This window comes from Ooceraea biroi, chromosome 7 (assembly GCF_003672135.1).
Source record: "Ooceraea biroi isolate clonal line C1 chromosome 7, Obir_v5.4, whole genome shotgun sequence".
NCBI classification, from domain to species: Eukaryota; Metazoa; Arthropoda; class Insecta; order Hymenoptera; family Formicidae; genus Ooceraea; species Ooceraea biroi.
The window spans coordinates 13,247,030-13,263,920 of NC_039512.1; the positions used below are offsets into that span (position 1 = coordinate 13,247,030).

At 44.1% G+C, this 16,891-nt stretch overlaps 2 protein-coding genes and 1 non-coding gene across 6 annotated transcripts; all 3 read right to left on the reverse strand.

Moving 5' to 3' along the window:
• Positions 1-4: 4 nt before the first annotated feature.
• On the reverse strand, positions 5-12,215 carry LOC105287506 (ectopic P granules protein 5 homolog). Of its 4 annotated transcripts, XM_011353079.3 has the most exons (31): positions 11,889-12,214; positions 11,351-11,596; positions 10,412-11,167; positions 9,759-10,175; positions 9,235-9,639; positions 8,875-9,097; positions 8,565-8,737; positions 8,350-8,490; positions 8,091-8,251; positions 7,897-8,026; positions 7,264-7,808; positions 6,984-7,161; positions 6,802-6,825; positions 6,438-6,665; positions 6,196-6,362; positions 5,923-6,108; positions 5,717-5,840; positions 5,116-5,637; positions 4,834-4,976; positions 4,581-4,758; positions 4,285-4,482; positions 4,073-4,204; positions 3,764-4,000; positions 3,433-3,616; positions 2,752-3,311; positions 2,487-2,656; positions 2,196-2,404; positions 1,815-2,060; positions 1,486-1,702; positions 1,165-1,374; positions 713-1,064 (listed from the first exon to the last, which is right to left on the reverse strand). In XM_011353079.3, the coding sequence occupies exons 1-31, from the start codon at positions 11,904-11,906 to the stop codon at positions 713-715; spliced, it is 7,680 nt and encodes a 2,559-aa protein (XP_011351381.2). In that variant the 5' UTR covers positions 11,907-12,214. The 4 variants fall into 4 exon arrangements, with proteins under 4 accessions (XP_011351379.2, XP_011351378.2, XP_011351381.2 ...); XM_011353077.3 differs by having other exon boundaries at positions 5-1,064; positions 9,759-10,154; positions 11,351-12,214; XM_011353076.3 differs by having other exon boundaries at positions 5-1,064; positions 11,351-12,214.
• LOC105286587 (disrupted in renal carcinoma protein 2 homolog) lies at positions 11,892-15,993 on the reverse strand. Its single transcript, XM_026971110.1, has 8 exons — positions 15,855-15,993; positions 15,512-15,766; positions 15,201-15,369; positions 15,026-15,138; positions 14,592-14,780; positions 14,253-14,382; positions 13,815-13,920; positions 11,892-13,540 (listed from the first exon to the last, which is right to left on the reverse strand). Exons 1-8 carry the CDS (start codon positions 15,991-15,993, stop codon positions 13,148-13,150), a joined length of 1,494 nt encoding a protein of 497 aa, XP_026826911.1. The 3' UTR covers positions 11,892-13,147.
• Positions 14,055-14,127, reverse strand: Trnar-ucu. Its single transcript has one exon. It is a non-coding gene; the product is annotated as a tRNA-Arg (tRNA).
• Positions 15,994-16,891: the final 898 nt, after the last annotated feature.

Below are 16,891 nucleotides of genomic sequence, written 5' to 3' on the forward strand. Positions count from 1 at the left end.
AGAATTTCATTGATTCAACGTATAATTCATGTACACAGGTAACAAAGCATTGACGATGAGAGTTGAGTGCATAGCAAATTTTACACAATCGATTAAATATATATAATATATAACTACATATACTGTTAAATATTATCAATTACACTATCGACAGTCTACATAACTCGTGTGTGCGGTTAAATTGAATGCACCATTTTACGTTATTAAAATTCAAATTAAAAAGAAAAAAGCAACTCGTTGACTAGATCGATGTGAATCTAGAGATTTAAATGAGCAACACAGACGCAATTTAAAATTAAAAAAAATTGCATCTTAACTATACATCACAATTGGACAAATTATAATATACTCTGAATCTTCATCTGTGATACAACTATTAGGCATTCGATTTAAACGCAATGTCATTTGGTGAGATCCGCACAGCAATAGGTATCTTCAATCTTTCGTCTGTCGCAAATTCGCGATTCAGTCATAGATATGCTGTCCATTTTTGAGTAGCAATATCGATTCTTAAAAGTGTCGCAGATCTTGAAATACTTAAGAATTTCAAAAGTCCTAAAAACATCATTGAAATCATCGTAAACTTTGAAATGTTAAAATCATTCGTAAAGTGACGGAAATACTTGAAAATCTTGAAAGTCTCGTTCGCTTCGAAGTGACTCGAGAACGCTTGTCCGTACGTTCCATTACATCCCAGTATCTAAAACTAATATCACTCTGTCAGCACGTGCAGATATCTTTGATTGTAGAGCTCTGTGGTAAGGGCGCCAATGATTTCGACAGCGTTGTGAAGGGAGTTGGCCGAGTCCCTGATGAACCGGATGGCTCTCTCCACGTCCCCGCGCAGCTCCGCGTACTGCTTGTTTACTAGGAGCCCTTCCAGGCTCTGCATCGCCTTCACAGCCTCCGCGCTAGGTCGCACCTCCACCGCTTCGGGATCGGTCGATCTCGAGGGCGCCACGCCGGGCGAGTGCGGGGTGTATCTTACCAGTTGCTGATCGGACTTGGATTCCGGTAATTGCGCCAGGCAGTAGACGGCCGTGGCGCGGCTCAGGAATTTGCATCTGCAAGAGAATCCAGTAATCAGTCGCAGTTACGAAACGCGAGAAGAGCAAGATGCACTTTTCAAATTCGCTTCCTGAACATTGTAGCGTCGCGACTTACCGTACAGTTAGCTGAGAACCCTTCCTTAGTCCGATTGCCCCCAGGATGCCCCATCCTTGTCCCGCGTCATCCGCCACCGTCAGCAGCACCCGCGCCAATCCCTTCAAAGCTCGGGCAGCGATCACTGTGTTCTCGCTGTACTGACATTGCCTGTAGGCGAGCTCGCACGTTTTCGCCCACAGCAGAGGTAACTTCTCCTCTACGATATCTCTGGAGAAATTAAATTTAGCATTAGCGTTTCCCACTTTTTCAGGAAATATAAATTCTTATCGCACGATGTAGAGATGTAAATTCATTTTTAGTTTGCAAAAAATCACTCACGTGGTTTTGATAGCGCTAATCCAGTCCACCAGATTGATCAGAAGCATGCCTTCTTCACGAATATCCCTACAAGACGGAAGTCTCTTCAGCAAAACAGAGTAGAGGGCCAATAGTCTTCCTTCTGACACCAGTATAGATTCTAACGGCGGCTGACGAGGCACCACAGATTGCAGAATTGTCAGGACTGTTGCCCACGTAGGTCGAACGTCCTCCGTTACTAAAAAGAAATCAAACAAAAATATTGTTGTTGTAACAATCGATATATCGATATATTAAGTTTGCGGCGTAAAGCAAGAAAATAATGTTGAGGTAAAAGACCGGTCGCTCACCATTATATTTGAAATAAGCCTCCAAGGCAGCTTCCATGAGGTGACCCAAGGTAGTCGAGGAAGCGACCGCCACCCCGATCACCCTCAATATTCCCATCAGCACCGGACTGCTGGCTGTCCGTTCCAACAACCATGCTGTCCAACTGCTACGCAGATGATCGACTAACGCTGCACTCTGGTTGATTGAGTGTAAGAACTCGGTGATCAGCAGGCCAGCCTCAGCAACTTGTTGTGACTCAGAGACAGCTAAAAACGAGAAGAGAATTGGAAAATTAAACAGATATATCTCGAGAAAGACTTTACACTTCAGCAGTCAAAATTTAGCAGATTGAGATTAGATTTTTGGATCTTACATCGGTATTCTTCCAATACAGTACTTACTGCTGATGATGACGGCTTCCATCTCGTCGAGCATTCGCGACAACATGTTGGTGAATGCTTTACCGTTGGTCGACAGAAGGGCCTTATACCTCGTAGTGCAATTGATCAGCAGTTTTACCGAGGAGCGCACGAACATTTGCCTCTTCTTCAAGGTGGTGGGATGAAAGTGTTTCGCCGTTGGATCGTAAGCCGCTGCTATCTTCAGCAAGCTGTATAAGATAATATTGATGATTAACGACAATGTTATTTCTTTTGATACAGATGCTGTATCTTATAATAATAAAGACTTACTTATTCACGGCTGCATCGATGGGGTGAGTCTGGTCTTTGCCTAAACATAAAATTACTCTAGGATCACAGCTCATCACGTGCCAATTGATCACTTGGTCGTATGCCGCGGCGTCGATCAAGTGCCAGGAGAAGCTTTCAGCTTCCGTGACCAATTGTATCGCCTTGTCGTTCTAAAGCATTAATTGCATTTCAGTTTCAGTTTACCTCGAAAATGTCATTTCGTTTCACTTGATTCCGAGTTTTAAGATAGTCCCTCTTCTCTTACCTGTCTAACATTAGGTTCATTCGACAGCTTCACCAGCAAGTTCAGTAGGCAAACGTGCATTCTGGCAGCGACTGGCAACGATTGCGTGGACATTAACTCGCCGATCCAGGTAGACCAGTTAACCGCGGTGAAGACGCTTCCGAGGAACAAGTGACAGTCCGGGAGATACTGATCGACGACTTTGATCATTAACTCGACATCGTTGATGGAGGGACTGAAACGGTCCCAAGGCAGAGACAGGAAGTTACCATGCACCACATTCAATACATGGTCCTTGACGGACACGTGGGCGTAGTTGGATACGTAGAACTGCCACACGAAGCTGAGGATCTTACTGGAGGCCGGCATAGTGTCGACAATAAAGCGAATGCACTCGCCGAACATCGCCATCGTCCGATTTGCGTAAGAACCGTCGGTGATGATCCATGGCAGTAGCACCGATCTGTCATCCGTCAGCTGTTGGATCCACGCGGCTGTCGGTTCCCGCAAATTTCTCGTCCAGTACGGGGTGATCCATGGCGCATACATCTCGCTCAAAACCGGCCAAATCTTTTCGCATACTGAAAGAAGCATTGACATAGCCACTTTTTCTATTCCTTTCTATAATTTTAGAGATTTTTAATTTCGATAATTAATGAGTCGAAAATTTCAAGATTCTCAAACGATTCTTTGTCTACTCACGTTGATCAGCAAGCGATCCTCGATCGGCTTGAAGCGTCAATACGACCAGAGCGTGGCCGACCATGCCTAGAAATACAGTTAACGGCTCGTTGTAGCTCCTGTATTTCGGATAGAGCCCATACAATCCATACTGCAGCCTTTCCTTCATGAAATGTCGGCTTAGCAGCACGGCAGTGTCGTGCATCTGAAATCGGAGCGTTATAAAATCTGATTTTAAAGTCTTAATCAAATTTCTTGCTATCATAAACAAAGCAATGCAGTTATATGTCTCTTTGTAACAGTGACAATATCTGATAAGATTATTTATGGAATGATTGTTGAGGAAACGAACCTCTTGACGAGACAGTAGCCTCTGTTCCGTAGCGTAATGTCTGATCTCGTCTCTAATTTTCGAGGGATGTATGGGCGCGCTGCTTTTCGGCTTGCTGCTAAGGGCTCCCAACAAGTCGCGCCACACGTCCAAAGACAAGTTCTGGCTTTCGGATCCTCTCAGCACCGCGCTCAATACCTCACCGTAGTGTTCAGGGAATTCGTGTAGCAGAATGAGCCGCAAATGATTTCGAAAGAGCTACAACAATGAATTTTGTAATGATTGTAATTGACTTAATTGAGAAGCAAATATACATCCTCGAGCACTCACTTCGTGCAACATTAACTTCTCTTCCTCGGGATTTAGACCGATGTTGCACAACGCTTTGGAAACTAGATCTATGAAGGTCGATCTTTCACTCAATCGTGGTCGACGATAATTTAACCAGCTGCCGACATCGAACTGCGACAGAAACGATACTTTATTGTAAACAGTGATCAAAATGATAATTGAATGATTTATGAATGAACAATAGCACCTACTTTTGAAAGTAACACGAAACACAAGTCAACGTTGGATCCAGTGGACAGCTCTACAACGGTTTGATACATCTCCAGAAATGTGGAGGCTCCCCCGGCGACAGGCGTAAAATGTGGTCCCAACAAACCACCGAGATTGGGCCTCTGGATGATTGCGCTCAGCAATTCCGGACCTTGCGTCTCTTCGCCGCTGATGAATAACTGAAAGCGACACGAGAACGCTAATTATCAAATTTCCGATTCTAATTGTAAAAATTTCGAATCTCAGATTAAATCTGTCTGATTCAGCACACACACACCTGACCCAGCTTCTCCAAGCAAGTGGTGATCAGCTGCTTAGTAGGCGGGCACAGTGCTGCTTCCTCCGTATAGAACTCCACCAGATGATAAAACAGCTTGACTCCGCTTTCCTGTATCTTGCGCAGCACCGCGGTGTTCTCGTTAGTGCGGATGACGTTCAACTCGTGCTCGAGCATGCTGAGTGAACGAGAGTAGACGAGACATGTAGCATATACATCTCAAGATTACAATCAATTCATTCAAACTACTTACGCGATCAAGTGATCGATGAAGACACAGCCGACGGTGACCTTGCTGGGCGGCGGTTGACTAGCTTTCACTAAGAGATTCTCGTACTCGGCCCTGTTCTGAGTTATCATGTGGTCCACGCCCTCACTGACGTGCGCTTCCGAGACCTGTGCAGTTTACGAAAATCTCCTTAGACACAACTTTAAAAGATATCTCGATACTTAAATAGGAAAATTATAGATTTATGTCTGATATTTTAACTTGGACATCTCTCAATATTAACATTCTGCATATTTTTGAACATACTTTGATCCTGATGACTGCTGGGCCTGCACAGTGCACTGTCGGGGGCGTGCCAGATCTCGAGCGCCTCTGGCCGGCTGGCGCGGGGTCGCAGAGAGCGTGCAAAGTCACATGATTCTCATAGACCCGGTAAAGAGTTGGGACCAGTTCCAGAAAGGTGCAGTCCACCGCAGTATGCTCAGATACTATGAGATTGTAAGTCTGTGCGTAGTCCAAGATGATCTTGAGGTGCGGTTTGATAAGATCGATGACAGCGGTGGAGTTGTAGAGGCATTCTCTGGCCACGGAGCCCAGTACCGGCTGGCTGCGGTTCAGAGGCGGCGGCGCACATGGCGGCTCGTAGGAACTCAGTCTATGGAAGATCCTGCGAAGAGGATCGGCCAGCTCGGGCGCGCTTGTCGTCGGTTGACAGAATCTCTGACACTGACTCTCAGGATCGCGGAAGGTCGCGCGCTCCCAATCGTGAACAGCTTTCTGCTGGATCTGCTGCACCGACCAGTAATCCACGTATTCCAGCCAGGGTGTCTAAAAGTTGGCGGAGATTAGAATGACATGAGATAAGGATAATGTTTAATACCGAGAATTTAATACATAATTAGCTTACTCGGTCTCCCTGGACTAATAAAACTAGCCGTTGCGACATGTACTGCGGCGGCAGAGCTGGTAAATACAGTCCCGGCTCCTGAAGACGAGGCTCCTCTAACCAGAGACTCAATGTCTTATAAAACCTGCGATAAATACGCATTTCTATATGAGATACACGTGAGAAAAATATTTCATGTACATCCTTTTGATAAATTGTTCGCTTACTTTGCAGTGCTGAGATAAAATACGCGCCGTTCGTCCGTCATCGGTTTCCCATTCTCCATTTCCTTCTCCCCCTTCGCTTGGAAATACTCCGTTGTCTCGTGCAACCGTTTCTTCAACTTTTTCAGGTAACTCAGATTAATCATTCCCTCGAAGAATTTTTCTCCAACGCCGCCTTTGTCCATAGACCTAGACAATTCCACAGAAAAAACGAATCGTATATTAATGTATATTGCACAAAATTATCAGCATCGCGAAAAGAGGAACAACGCTCACCCTGGAATAGTAGGCGCTCGCGCAAGGAACAAGCTGAAGAAATTTTGCCACAAGAGAGGCAGGATTGGGTGATCCATGGGTGTATCGAGGGCCTGCTGAGACCAGCGATAAATCGCCAGGTTGTTCAGTCCGAACGGAGTAGTCACTTTCACCGTCGCACAGGCTCTCTGAAACAATTTGTTCACGCAATGATTACAATTTTATACACTAGAGCACGTAATCATATGTGCTTAATCGTAAACCTTGAGTGCAGTGTCCAGCGATATTTTGGATTGCATGGACAGCTCCCGCAAGATTTCGCGCCACAGTCCGGTATTCAGCTCTCTGTCGTACTGCTCCGTTGACAGGATCTGGTAAGCAACCCATATAGACTGCACGGTTCCGCCGAGAAGACTTGCCGAGGTCGACGATCCCGTCGCCCAACTCAGGAAGGATCCGAACGATCCTGGTGTTCGATTAGATGCTATGTTCTACAAATTACATTCAAAGTTTATATATATATTATTAACATATAAATTTGCATCAATATAAAAATATACATAATTTATTTTAGCTTTATTATAGAAAATTAAAGCGAAAACATTAATTAATTCTTATGTCTCATACCTCGTTACTTCCATCGGCAGCAGACTAACAAGATGAATATGTTAGAAGCATAAAATAATATTCTATTACGAAGTTACAATTACACCATGGTAAAAATTACGACTGCTTAATCCTTCATCCAGTTTTTGTTAAGTCGGAGCACCATGTGTAATTGTTATTTGTATTACTCAAAGTATACTCACGCAAAAGAGATTCTGGAACATATTTGCCATCGTCACTCTACTATCTAAGTGGAAGAACGCAGCGCGGATCACGGTGTCCATCAAGTACATCACGCTGTGGTCCTTGTTCCAATCCTGGACTAGCGTTAATACATTCAGCCAGAGATACACGAAACGATCCGGACTGTTTAGGCAGTATCTGAAATCGAGATATACGCAAACAATATTATCATCTTCACAAATATATCTACAATTCATATTATTTATAATTATATTCGCTTTTTGTGTATATAGTTAGTACCGTGCGTAATGATGCAAATGAGACTCGATCATGTTTGAGAACTGCTTGAGGATCGGGCCGGGGAACTCCGGGGCGATCAGGTTCTTGGCTATCTTCATGTACGTGCGATCGGCAGTGACGAGTGGAACCATCAGACTGACGAACTTGTCGTTCTTTAAGAGCGAGTCTGGGCAATCGAGGAAGAATGGTATCACGTGGTGCAGGCACACCAGCACCTGCTCGTACTTGTAGTAGCACTGCAACGTCTGCAGCTGGCTGAAGCCCTCAACGCAGATTAGCGGCACCGAGTGACCCCACATGGTCATCAGTACGGAGGCGTAGCAGGCGATCGGCTGCTTCTCGCGCATTCCCTTCACCAGAATCTCCAAGGACGGGTCGGTCTCTATGCTGGGCACGCGAGCGAGGCCATCGGCCGGATTCGAGATGGTGTGCTGGCACACGGATTCCGATCGGTCCAACTGATGAAGCCTCAACCTGTTTATCATCTCCCACGCCCACAAGCAGAATGCTTGCTCGCTGTTCTGCGGCCTCACTATCGACGAAACCTGGAAACGAGATTAAGAATTGAAATACTTCATGCATTATGCTTAAAATTGATTTTGCGCTCGTGCCTTTTCTGATTAAACAACTCACTTGCTTCACGCCTTCTGCTAATAACGAAGCTGTCTGTACTGGAGTGTCAGGCACGTACTTCATCATAAGCTCGACAATCAGTAATGCCACTCGTCGATGCAGCTCAATCGGGAGGTACAGGTTGTCGTTTCTGTCAAGTATAGCATATTTATGGCAATGTAAGGTATTTAACGTAAGATATTGTAGGAACTTACGCGTCAAGGCCCCAATCCAAGTGCGTGAGAACCAATCGAGCCAGATGACTCTCAGACGAGTTTAAAGGATGCTGATGCAACCAGGTGGATAAAACTATTATGTCCTGCTGCTGCGGTACCCACATTTCTATCTTCAATTCGGTGAATAAATATAGACTTAGCTGGAAAATCATTGAAATGATTATTATTATTACAAATTTTATTTCAAAAATAGTTTTCTCGCTATTTTAGTGCAAAATGCGTGAAACTATTTTCTTACTTTGCCAACTGACACGAAATTGTCCTTCAACTTCTGCAAGATATCAGACAGAAGAGTAGGATATTTGCTCGTCAAATTCGACAAGAGCGATCTCGCGTCCTTGGAGCAGGATTCCTGTGTTTTCTCACTGAGAAATCCAATCTGTGAATTATTAAGTTGAACAGTTAACTTTCCACATTAATTCTATTAATTTTATTGAATATTTATTAGCACACCTGAAACAGATCAATCGTAGTCGTTCTAACAAAATCGTAGTCCTGATGACCTCTTGCCATAGCCATATTCGCGAAGGTCGTTAACAGGAAATAAGATTCGTCGCCAGGCAGATTGCCCAGCTTCTCCTCGAACTGTATATGGAGCTCAGTGCAATTCAGTTCTGCTTCCCAGTCTAAAAGTATGAAATATCATCATTTACGACTGTATATTCTTGAATAAAATTAAAAAATTGAGAAAACTGTACCAACGATGAAGATAAGAAATTTCTAAATTTATAATTATTTATTCATTTTATCGTATCCGATTTACCTGAGGTTGACATATCTGACGCAGTTACGTCACTGGGTACGGAGTCAGTATGTAGGATGTAGAAGATGCGCCACAGAGTGGCGGACGATACAATATGGTACGGTATCGCGGCGAGGTACTGCCAAGCGCCTAAACGCCGTGACGAAAATATGCAGAGGATCGCTCTCAGGAAGAAGCAATCGTATTCGATCTGCAGCTTCAACAGCATCGACTCGTCAGTCACCTGCACACAAAATCGATACAACAAGCTCTAAAAGTGAGAAATTATAAAGGAAGACAACGAAAGAGCCGAAGCAAGCTGAAGAACAACTAGAAATGCTCTTTCGATAATTTTATTTTTACGAGTTATGCTCTACGTACTTGGTTTCTATCAAACGCCTCCCACTGATCGCTCGCGTACTGGACGATGTCTCTAATCAACGCACTGAGCCTTTTCGCTAGCTGTCTGTATCTTGGCGAGTCGTACGTTTTCAAACCTTTCCTCAGCAACCTGAGGAGCATGGTGTAGAACGCGAAGAGGCGCAACATGTGATGATCCGTGATGGCGTTCTCCTCCTGCTGATATTTGTCGTTTTGGCACTGAATGAACAGTACCTGCTGGAAAAGTCTGTCTAGTGGGATCTGGTGAAGAAGGTAGATCAAGTCGCTCTCGAAGATATTGGCGCCGAGGTTCGCGATATCTTCGTCCTCTTCACCTTCTTCGTCCAACATCACCCACACCGTGTCGCCCGGAAAGCTCGTGTTGTCTTGCAAGGATACTTGCACCTGCAGAACGTAATTGAACAATCTTGAGAATGTGAGACTGACTAATTCAAGAAGTTTCAGACAAATTTCGTAGTTTCAATATTGAAAGCTGCTCAATGTGGAGAGCTCCTTAATATTACCTGCTCTAAAAACTTGTCCCGATCCTTAATGGGCAGCAAGATGACCGCAAGGATGACGACCATGTGATCGAGGTATGGATCGTTGAACGGCGAGGAACAGAGTCCCGAGATTTTCGGGGGCACTGGCACTTGCACGAAGGGTTTCGCCCAATTCATCATACCGCCTGGACAGCGTAGTATGTGGCTCAACAGGAACAAGTGATCCTGCCAGGTAGCGACTCTTAGTAATACCGCTATCAATCTGCACAGCCATTCTCTAGTGTCCGTGACAAACTTGCCGTCTTTGAGAATTCGGCGCTGGAAGTTGAACAGCACCGTTATGCACATCCTGAGCTCTATCAGTTGCGGAGCTGTCTGCGACGGTGGTTGCTCCGGTAGGAGATTTGCTGGGGCGTTCTGCGACAGATTTGCAAACTCCTGAGACAGAAAACAATTTAAGCAATTTTTAACACTGCAGAAAACCAAAATATTATGAATTATGGGGTGTAAATTAAAGATTTGCATAAAAAATCTAATCATATTTTAAGTTTAATTTAGTTTAGTGATTTAAATAGTGATATCTGAGTACTTGAATTTTGAATAATACTGAAATAATAATATCCAAATAATATTTTGATGTTTGAACAACAATTATTCAGTGCAATGCAACTCACGTTGAAACTTCTGGTGACTCTTTGCACATAATGCTCTATCTGCAGGCGCAGTGACTCCGCCTCGTAGCAGTACAACGCCTGGCTGTCGTGCAGAGTCTCCTTGATGGCCGAAAGGGTTCTCGACAACGTCACGAGCGTCTGCTGATTAAAGTGAGCGATCGAATACTCGTGAGTGGCGCTAACAGGATTGCCGTCTTGACACTCGCCGCTCTCTGTCACTGACGTCTTCTCTAGGCACCAGAGCTGCTTCTGCGTCTCCCGGCAGTTCTTCTTCAGCCGTTCCAATTCGTACGAATTTGCGATTAAGTGGTTGCGCACTCTTAGGTAACTCATGAGTAACTCGTGCAGCCTGTGTTGCTGCCTTAACGGCGCGCATCTCAACTGCGTCTCCGTGAACTCAGTCACAAAGGTGTCCACCAGCGCTAATTCCTGATTCTGATACAAAGACGTCAGCTGTTGCTCCGTGAACGGTTTGACATCCTTGAACGCACTCAGCACTTCCTTCTTGCTCTCTGCAACTTCCATCTGCTTTGACAGAGATTTCTGACATGGAATGTTTACAGCGCTCGGGTCTTCAGAGTTCGGCACTTCCAGGTTGGCTGCTTCTTCCGGAGCAGTCGGCGGTAGGTCCACCAGCTGTATCATGGAGACATTTACTTGGACTTGCTCAATTTGATTCTGCAAGGTGTTGTCAGATATCAAAGTTGGTTGAACAGCATCAGTTTCATCCCGAGAGCTTTCAGTTATCAGCAACTCCTGAAAAAAAAACCATATATATGTTATGGCAACTGCAGTTTCATTATTTCCAGAAGCATTTTCTTTTTTTTTGTATATTAAAAATGTTACCTTTCTTCGAGTGGCATGCTAACATCATATAATTCACTGTTTAGTGCAATACAGTGTGTTAATAAACATTTGAACACTTCATCGTTAATTCACCTTGTTTGCCGTTTCAACTCGCAGACTGCACTCCTTCTCGTGAGCCGCTCTCTCGGCAGCCTCCTTCTCATAAATTTCCGTGTCGATGGCGGCCGAGTGCAGCTCGCTCTCTATATTCTCTACTGCCTCTCCCTTGGGATAATTTGTGGGCGATTCCCCAAGCAGGCACTCAAACTCTTCCAGAGTAGGCGCGTCCGGTATCTGGTGCTCCAGGATCGACTGACGCAGCTTGTTTCGTTTTCTCTTCTGCAAAACACACACACACACACACAGAACGATCACTTTGTTGCTACAATCCGACACTTGCAACACCACTGTCAATGTTTCGTTCATTTATTACATGTTAATTCATTTAATAATAAATCTGTTAATTTATTGTACATGTAATCAAATGTTACATTACATTCGAAAGAAAATGTATGTCAGAAATGCACAAGACTGCGTAGTTAATGTGACTGTGCTGATGCAACATAACCTCTCGCGATTGTTGGGAATAACAAGAGAGCAACGAGATGCGCTTAACGCGCAATTCTGTCACCTGTTTCTGCTTCTCCATGATGACTACTGTCGATGACTACTGGATTTCCGATCAATGACGATCATCGAGCTAATCCCTTACAATCTAAGGAGTCCGTCTGGAGACTCTAAAAGATCCGTTCGCAGCATGTTCGGGAATGACGGACGCAATCAAGAGCAGCGAACGCCGGGGCAACGTCTTGGGTGTCAAAAGTATCGTTTAACCTATTCAGGATCCTTGCCAACATCGTCATCGGTTCTATTATTTCCTGGCAAGACGACGATAACAACTAAATCCACAACAATGCTGCTGATATGCAAGTCGGTTCATGGGAGCAAATGTCATGACTGTGCAAGTACAGTCCAATCAGCTGACGTGACGTTCGAAGCGGACGCCTCCGCGCGCTTTTTTGAATATTGCCGAATAAATCTTATTTATTAACTTTCTCGCTTTGGAAGGTTACAAAAGACGTAAAAGACGTGAAAGAAATAAAATCTAAGCTTCAAACGCGAAACGGCAATTCACTGCAGCAATAACTGGCGCAAAAGTGTGAAGGAATAATTGCACCTCGAATCTCGCGCGCCATCAGAGGTTAATTTCCGAATTCAAACTTGCGGTTCACTTCGCTCTGCATACCTCCTACTTACTTATGTTACCTCAGTAACGCGCGTGATCCCGAGAGCGCAAAGTGTCCGCAGGTGGTTTTTACGTTAACTTCTTGTATTAAATTATGTTAACTTTAATACTGAATAATCGACAGTATATTAACAATAATTTAAAATGTTTATTAAAAAAAAGAATTTATATATTTCGCTACATTGTTTGTTACTAAAATTTGTTGAGAAAAGAGGAGCGAATGTTTATCGACTAATTAATATACAAATTAATAAATTTATGGATTTATCTGTTAAACAGGATCAATATTAATGCATTATCTTCTTTCGGTGCTTCTTGCAGTCTTTCAACTTCTCCTGGGACGCTCGAGATTCCAAACTAATAATGTTAACATGAAGAATAACAAGAAGTAAAGGAAGAAGTCATCAAATACAAACACTTACTCTATCTTCGTTCGAGTATAATCTTCCTTGACATATATCACAAGAATCGTCGCCATCGCGAGATTCGCGAACGTCCAGTACGTTGACCAATGTTCGTCTAACAAGAAAATGAAGAAAATAAAATAGACACGATCGGGTCAAGTGTGTGAAAAAAATTGAAACTTGTAAAATCGAAGGTAACGGAAGAATAGAATAATTCTTTGAATGGATAATTGTTTAGCATCACTTACTCATCCACGGCAGGAAATACGAGAAGTAGAAGAGCGCGCCGACCAGGTTCGACAGGAAGATCATGTAGCCGCCGACGATGGCTTCCGAGACCGGAAACGCAATCTCGGAAGCAAGCTCGAGGAAGAGGGCCGGGGTGGACCAGCTGGCGGATATCCCCAGGATCACTGCGGCGTACAGCTCGCCTTTGTGAAAGACAAGGACGCGATCGTCCAGCAGGAGTATCCAGAGGAACATCGCCGATGAAGTAGCCAGCAGGATGTAAAGGGCGACTTTTAGGTGACGTTGAAACGCGTCCGCGAGTCGCGACGCCGTCAAACTCAAGACGCCGCTGAGGATGATCGTCCAGAAGGCCAACTTGTCCGCTTCCTCCTGAAACCCGACTTGTTAGAAAACTCATCTCTCGAGAAAGCAGTTGATTCGAAGGAAAAGCTTCAAGAAGAAATTGAAGAAGCATCAAAGATTCGTAAACTTCATTTCTGGAAACTAGAATGAATTTTCCGAGCTAAATAGCTGATTTAGTTTAAAAAATATAACAGAATCTTAATTGATAATAAATGAAGATTGTTAGCATATTTTGTAAAGTTTTTTCTGAACTTTTTGCATAAAAGTCGCTCAAAATGACGAAAATTTTGAAATTTTTAGATTTTTAACTTTTTACTTGAGTAATACTGGCGTCGAAAGTCATCGTCATCATTGCGAGCCACGGTCCAGTCACGCCTTGGCTAAGTGCAGCTGCCGAACAGAGACGCCACATGTTTCTGTTTCTGCCAACGAAAATGTCCAATTTTATATTTAAAAAAGTAAACTTATCGACGAGTTTTTAAATAAACTTTTACGTGAAGGATCGTTTATGGCAATTGGAAGGCAAGATATGAAAAACAATAAAAAAAAAGATTGTCATCCCTTGTGGGGATCGAACCCACGACCTTTGGATTAGAAGTCCAACGCGCTATCCTCTGCGCCAAAGGGACTTGATACTTCTTCGTGAAATAGAGAGAGATCTATCATTACTGATTTATCGTAAAAAAAACAATTAATTTTTGATCATTCTTCGAAAATTTCGGTCTAAAATTTTGAAAAAAGTAATAAAAATTACTTTAAGAGCCGAACGACAGATTCTACGAGACCCAGACGCTCAGAGATTTCAGAAGGCACAAGAGATTGGCAGGGTTCCTTCGGAAGGAAGCACAGGACGCCTACCAGGATCAAGAATTGACCGACAAATTCTGAAACGTGCGATCGATTGAGAAATGCGATCGATAAATCGTTCAATATAATTTTATATAATCCAATTTAATTTCATCATGCTACATTTTGGAGAAGCTATAAACTTCTCTATAATCTTTCTTAATCATATGTAGACAAAAGATTATTTATATATCACACTTTAATTTAAATTTTCCAATATAATATTGCTCTCTATAAAATAACGCACCGATCCGCATGAGAGACATAATTTGCACTCGCAGTGCCCTGGAGTATGCCTTATCGAAAGCAGCACTCTCGCTGGAACTCGCATTCCTCGTCGAGAAGGTGGTATTGTACACGGCCGTGTTCCCTACTACGGCCGGTCCAATTAGATAGGAGATTGCCATTCCCAATTGATTACAAGCGGAAGATATGCCTGTAGTCGTTGTGCATCAAGTAATTGGTTCTTACTCAAATTAATGATAACAATTTAATGTAACAATAATAATTACGCTACAATTACTCTCTCATATTTCCTATCCCATTAATTAAAAAATTATAAATAATACAAAAGGAGATAAAAAATATATATATACTATACACACACACACACACATATATATATATATATATATATATCAATCAATGCAATATTAATAATTATATATTTAAAGGAGATACCAGTAGCGGTGGTGCGCTCGCCCGGAGGGAACCAGACCGCAGAGACCAGCGCTGTAGCAGGACCAAGGATCACTCCCGATAATCCGTTCAGGATGGCCGCGGTGTGCGCTGTTCTGAGTGACAAAAGTATCCCCTTTAATCCCGATCGGCAATCGTCCATCCAGGATTAACGTACATCGTGAAGATGTTCTCCTCGTGGAACACGCATCGGACGAAGGTCGCCATAGTCGACAGGATCGCCGCCATTCGCAGAGACATCGCCAGGCCTTTGATAAGCACGCTCATCTCAATTTTAGTATAAATCAATAAATAAAAATCATGTGTATTCTGCTTAAATCTAGATTCTACAATTTAAATTACTCTTTCAATTATTTTTCAATTATTCTTTAAAGCAGATTATACATATTCTGATAGTATCGAACAATCTGTATGAATGAAAGTTTGTTAAATGTTATTAATAAATATATTAAATCTAAAGGCTGTCACCTTTTTTGTAGAGCAGCCAGCAGCAAGGTACGCAGCAGGTGAGGTAGCTGATGCATCCCCAGTCGGACAGCAGGGCCACCAATGACTCGTTCCAGTTCGGGAAGGCCTGCAGGGCGAAACCTGCTATCGGGCCCCAAGTGTTCCACACGCAACATTGCGAGCACAACAGCGCGGAAAACAGAGCTAGAGCGAGCCAGCTCTCCTTCTGGCTCTTGAGTTGCGGCTCTATCAAAGCGGAAGTTTCATCCTGGCTCCCTACGATTGGATCAGGCTTGATGTCCGACAGCCGCAGTCAATAACACGCGATGTTTCGATGAAATGACGAAATATGGAAATTTATTACGAGGCACGTAGTTCCGGCGGAGCTCCAAGTTCCCCGTGCTCTGTGCGAGCTTCCGCAGGCATATTCTACTCTTCGACGTTCTCTTGCCGCTCCTCGAGAGCTTGCTAGGTGAGCTGCGGCATTGATGCAGCCGCGTCATGTCGATCTCAAATCTTTATCGTGTCACAATGTCAAAAAGAGGAATCAATTGTATACTTCAGGAGATTTCTCATCTGCGATATACACGGTGATCCGTTTATCATTGCTACTCTGTGCGGCAAGAGCTGATTCAAGATAGAGAATCAAAGTTAGAAATCGGCAGCTGCATCGTCATCTCTAGCTCCGACCCTGTCCCATTTTTTATTATACCATCGACCGGGTCGGAGCGCTCCGAAGTAACTTCGTTATTTCGCTGCCATTTGAAAAAGAAGAAAAGAGAAAACAACTATAGTAATAATAATAATAATAATAATAATAATAATAATAACAATATGTGCATATAACAACGGAATAATTCGTTCTCCAGAGAACGCGTCGATAAGCGGCGCGCACCTGCGGCGTCCCAACGTCCCGCACGTTGGCGGCGGCGGCGGCGGCGGTGGCGGTGGCGGCGTCGCGTATTGACCGCGGGGATAACGATAATTGTATTGTCGCGTCGCGCCCGGCGACGACTACACGACGACGGGCGGAAATCAGCGTGAGCGTAATAATCGTAATGCCGACAATAGGCGGCGCACAAAGGGAATTAGACACCCATGTACAAAACGCAGGAACGCTCGCCCGCGCAACAGTCGCAACCCGGCGCCGCGGAGCGGAGGCAAGCGCGCGCATGCCTCCCGCAACCCGGCCGCATGCCGGGTTGGCTCCTCGCTAATTACATCGATCCCCACCCGTCACCCGATTGGTCCGGCATCCAGCATCCGCCTCCGCATCCGCACCGCCGCCGCTCAGATAAACCTCACGCGAACGCGAGACAATTGGATCATCCGGGGAACCGCAGCTGGTAGGAGGGGAGGAGGGAGCGGAGGAGGGATGCTCCGCACGGTCCATGATGACGC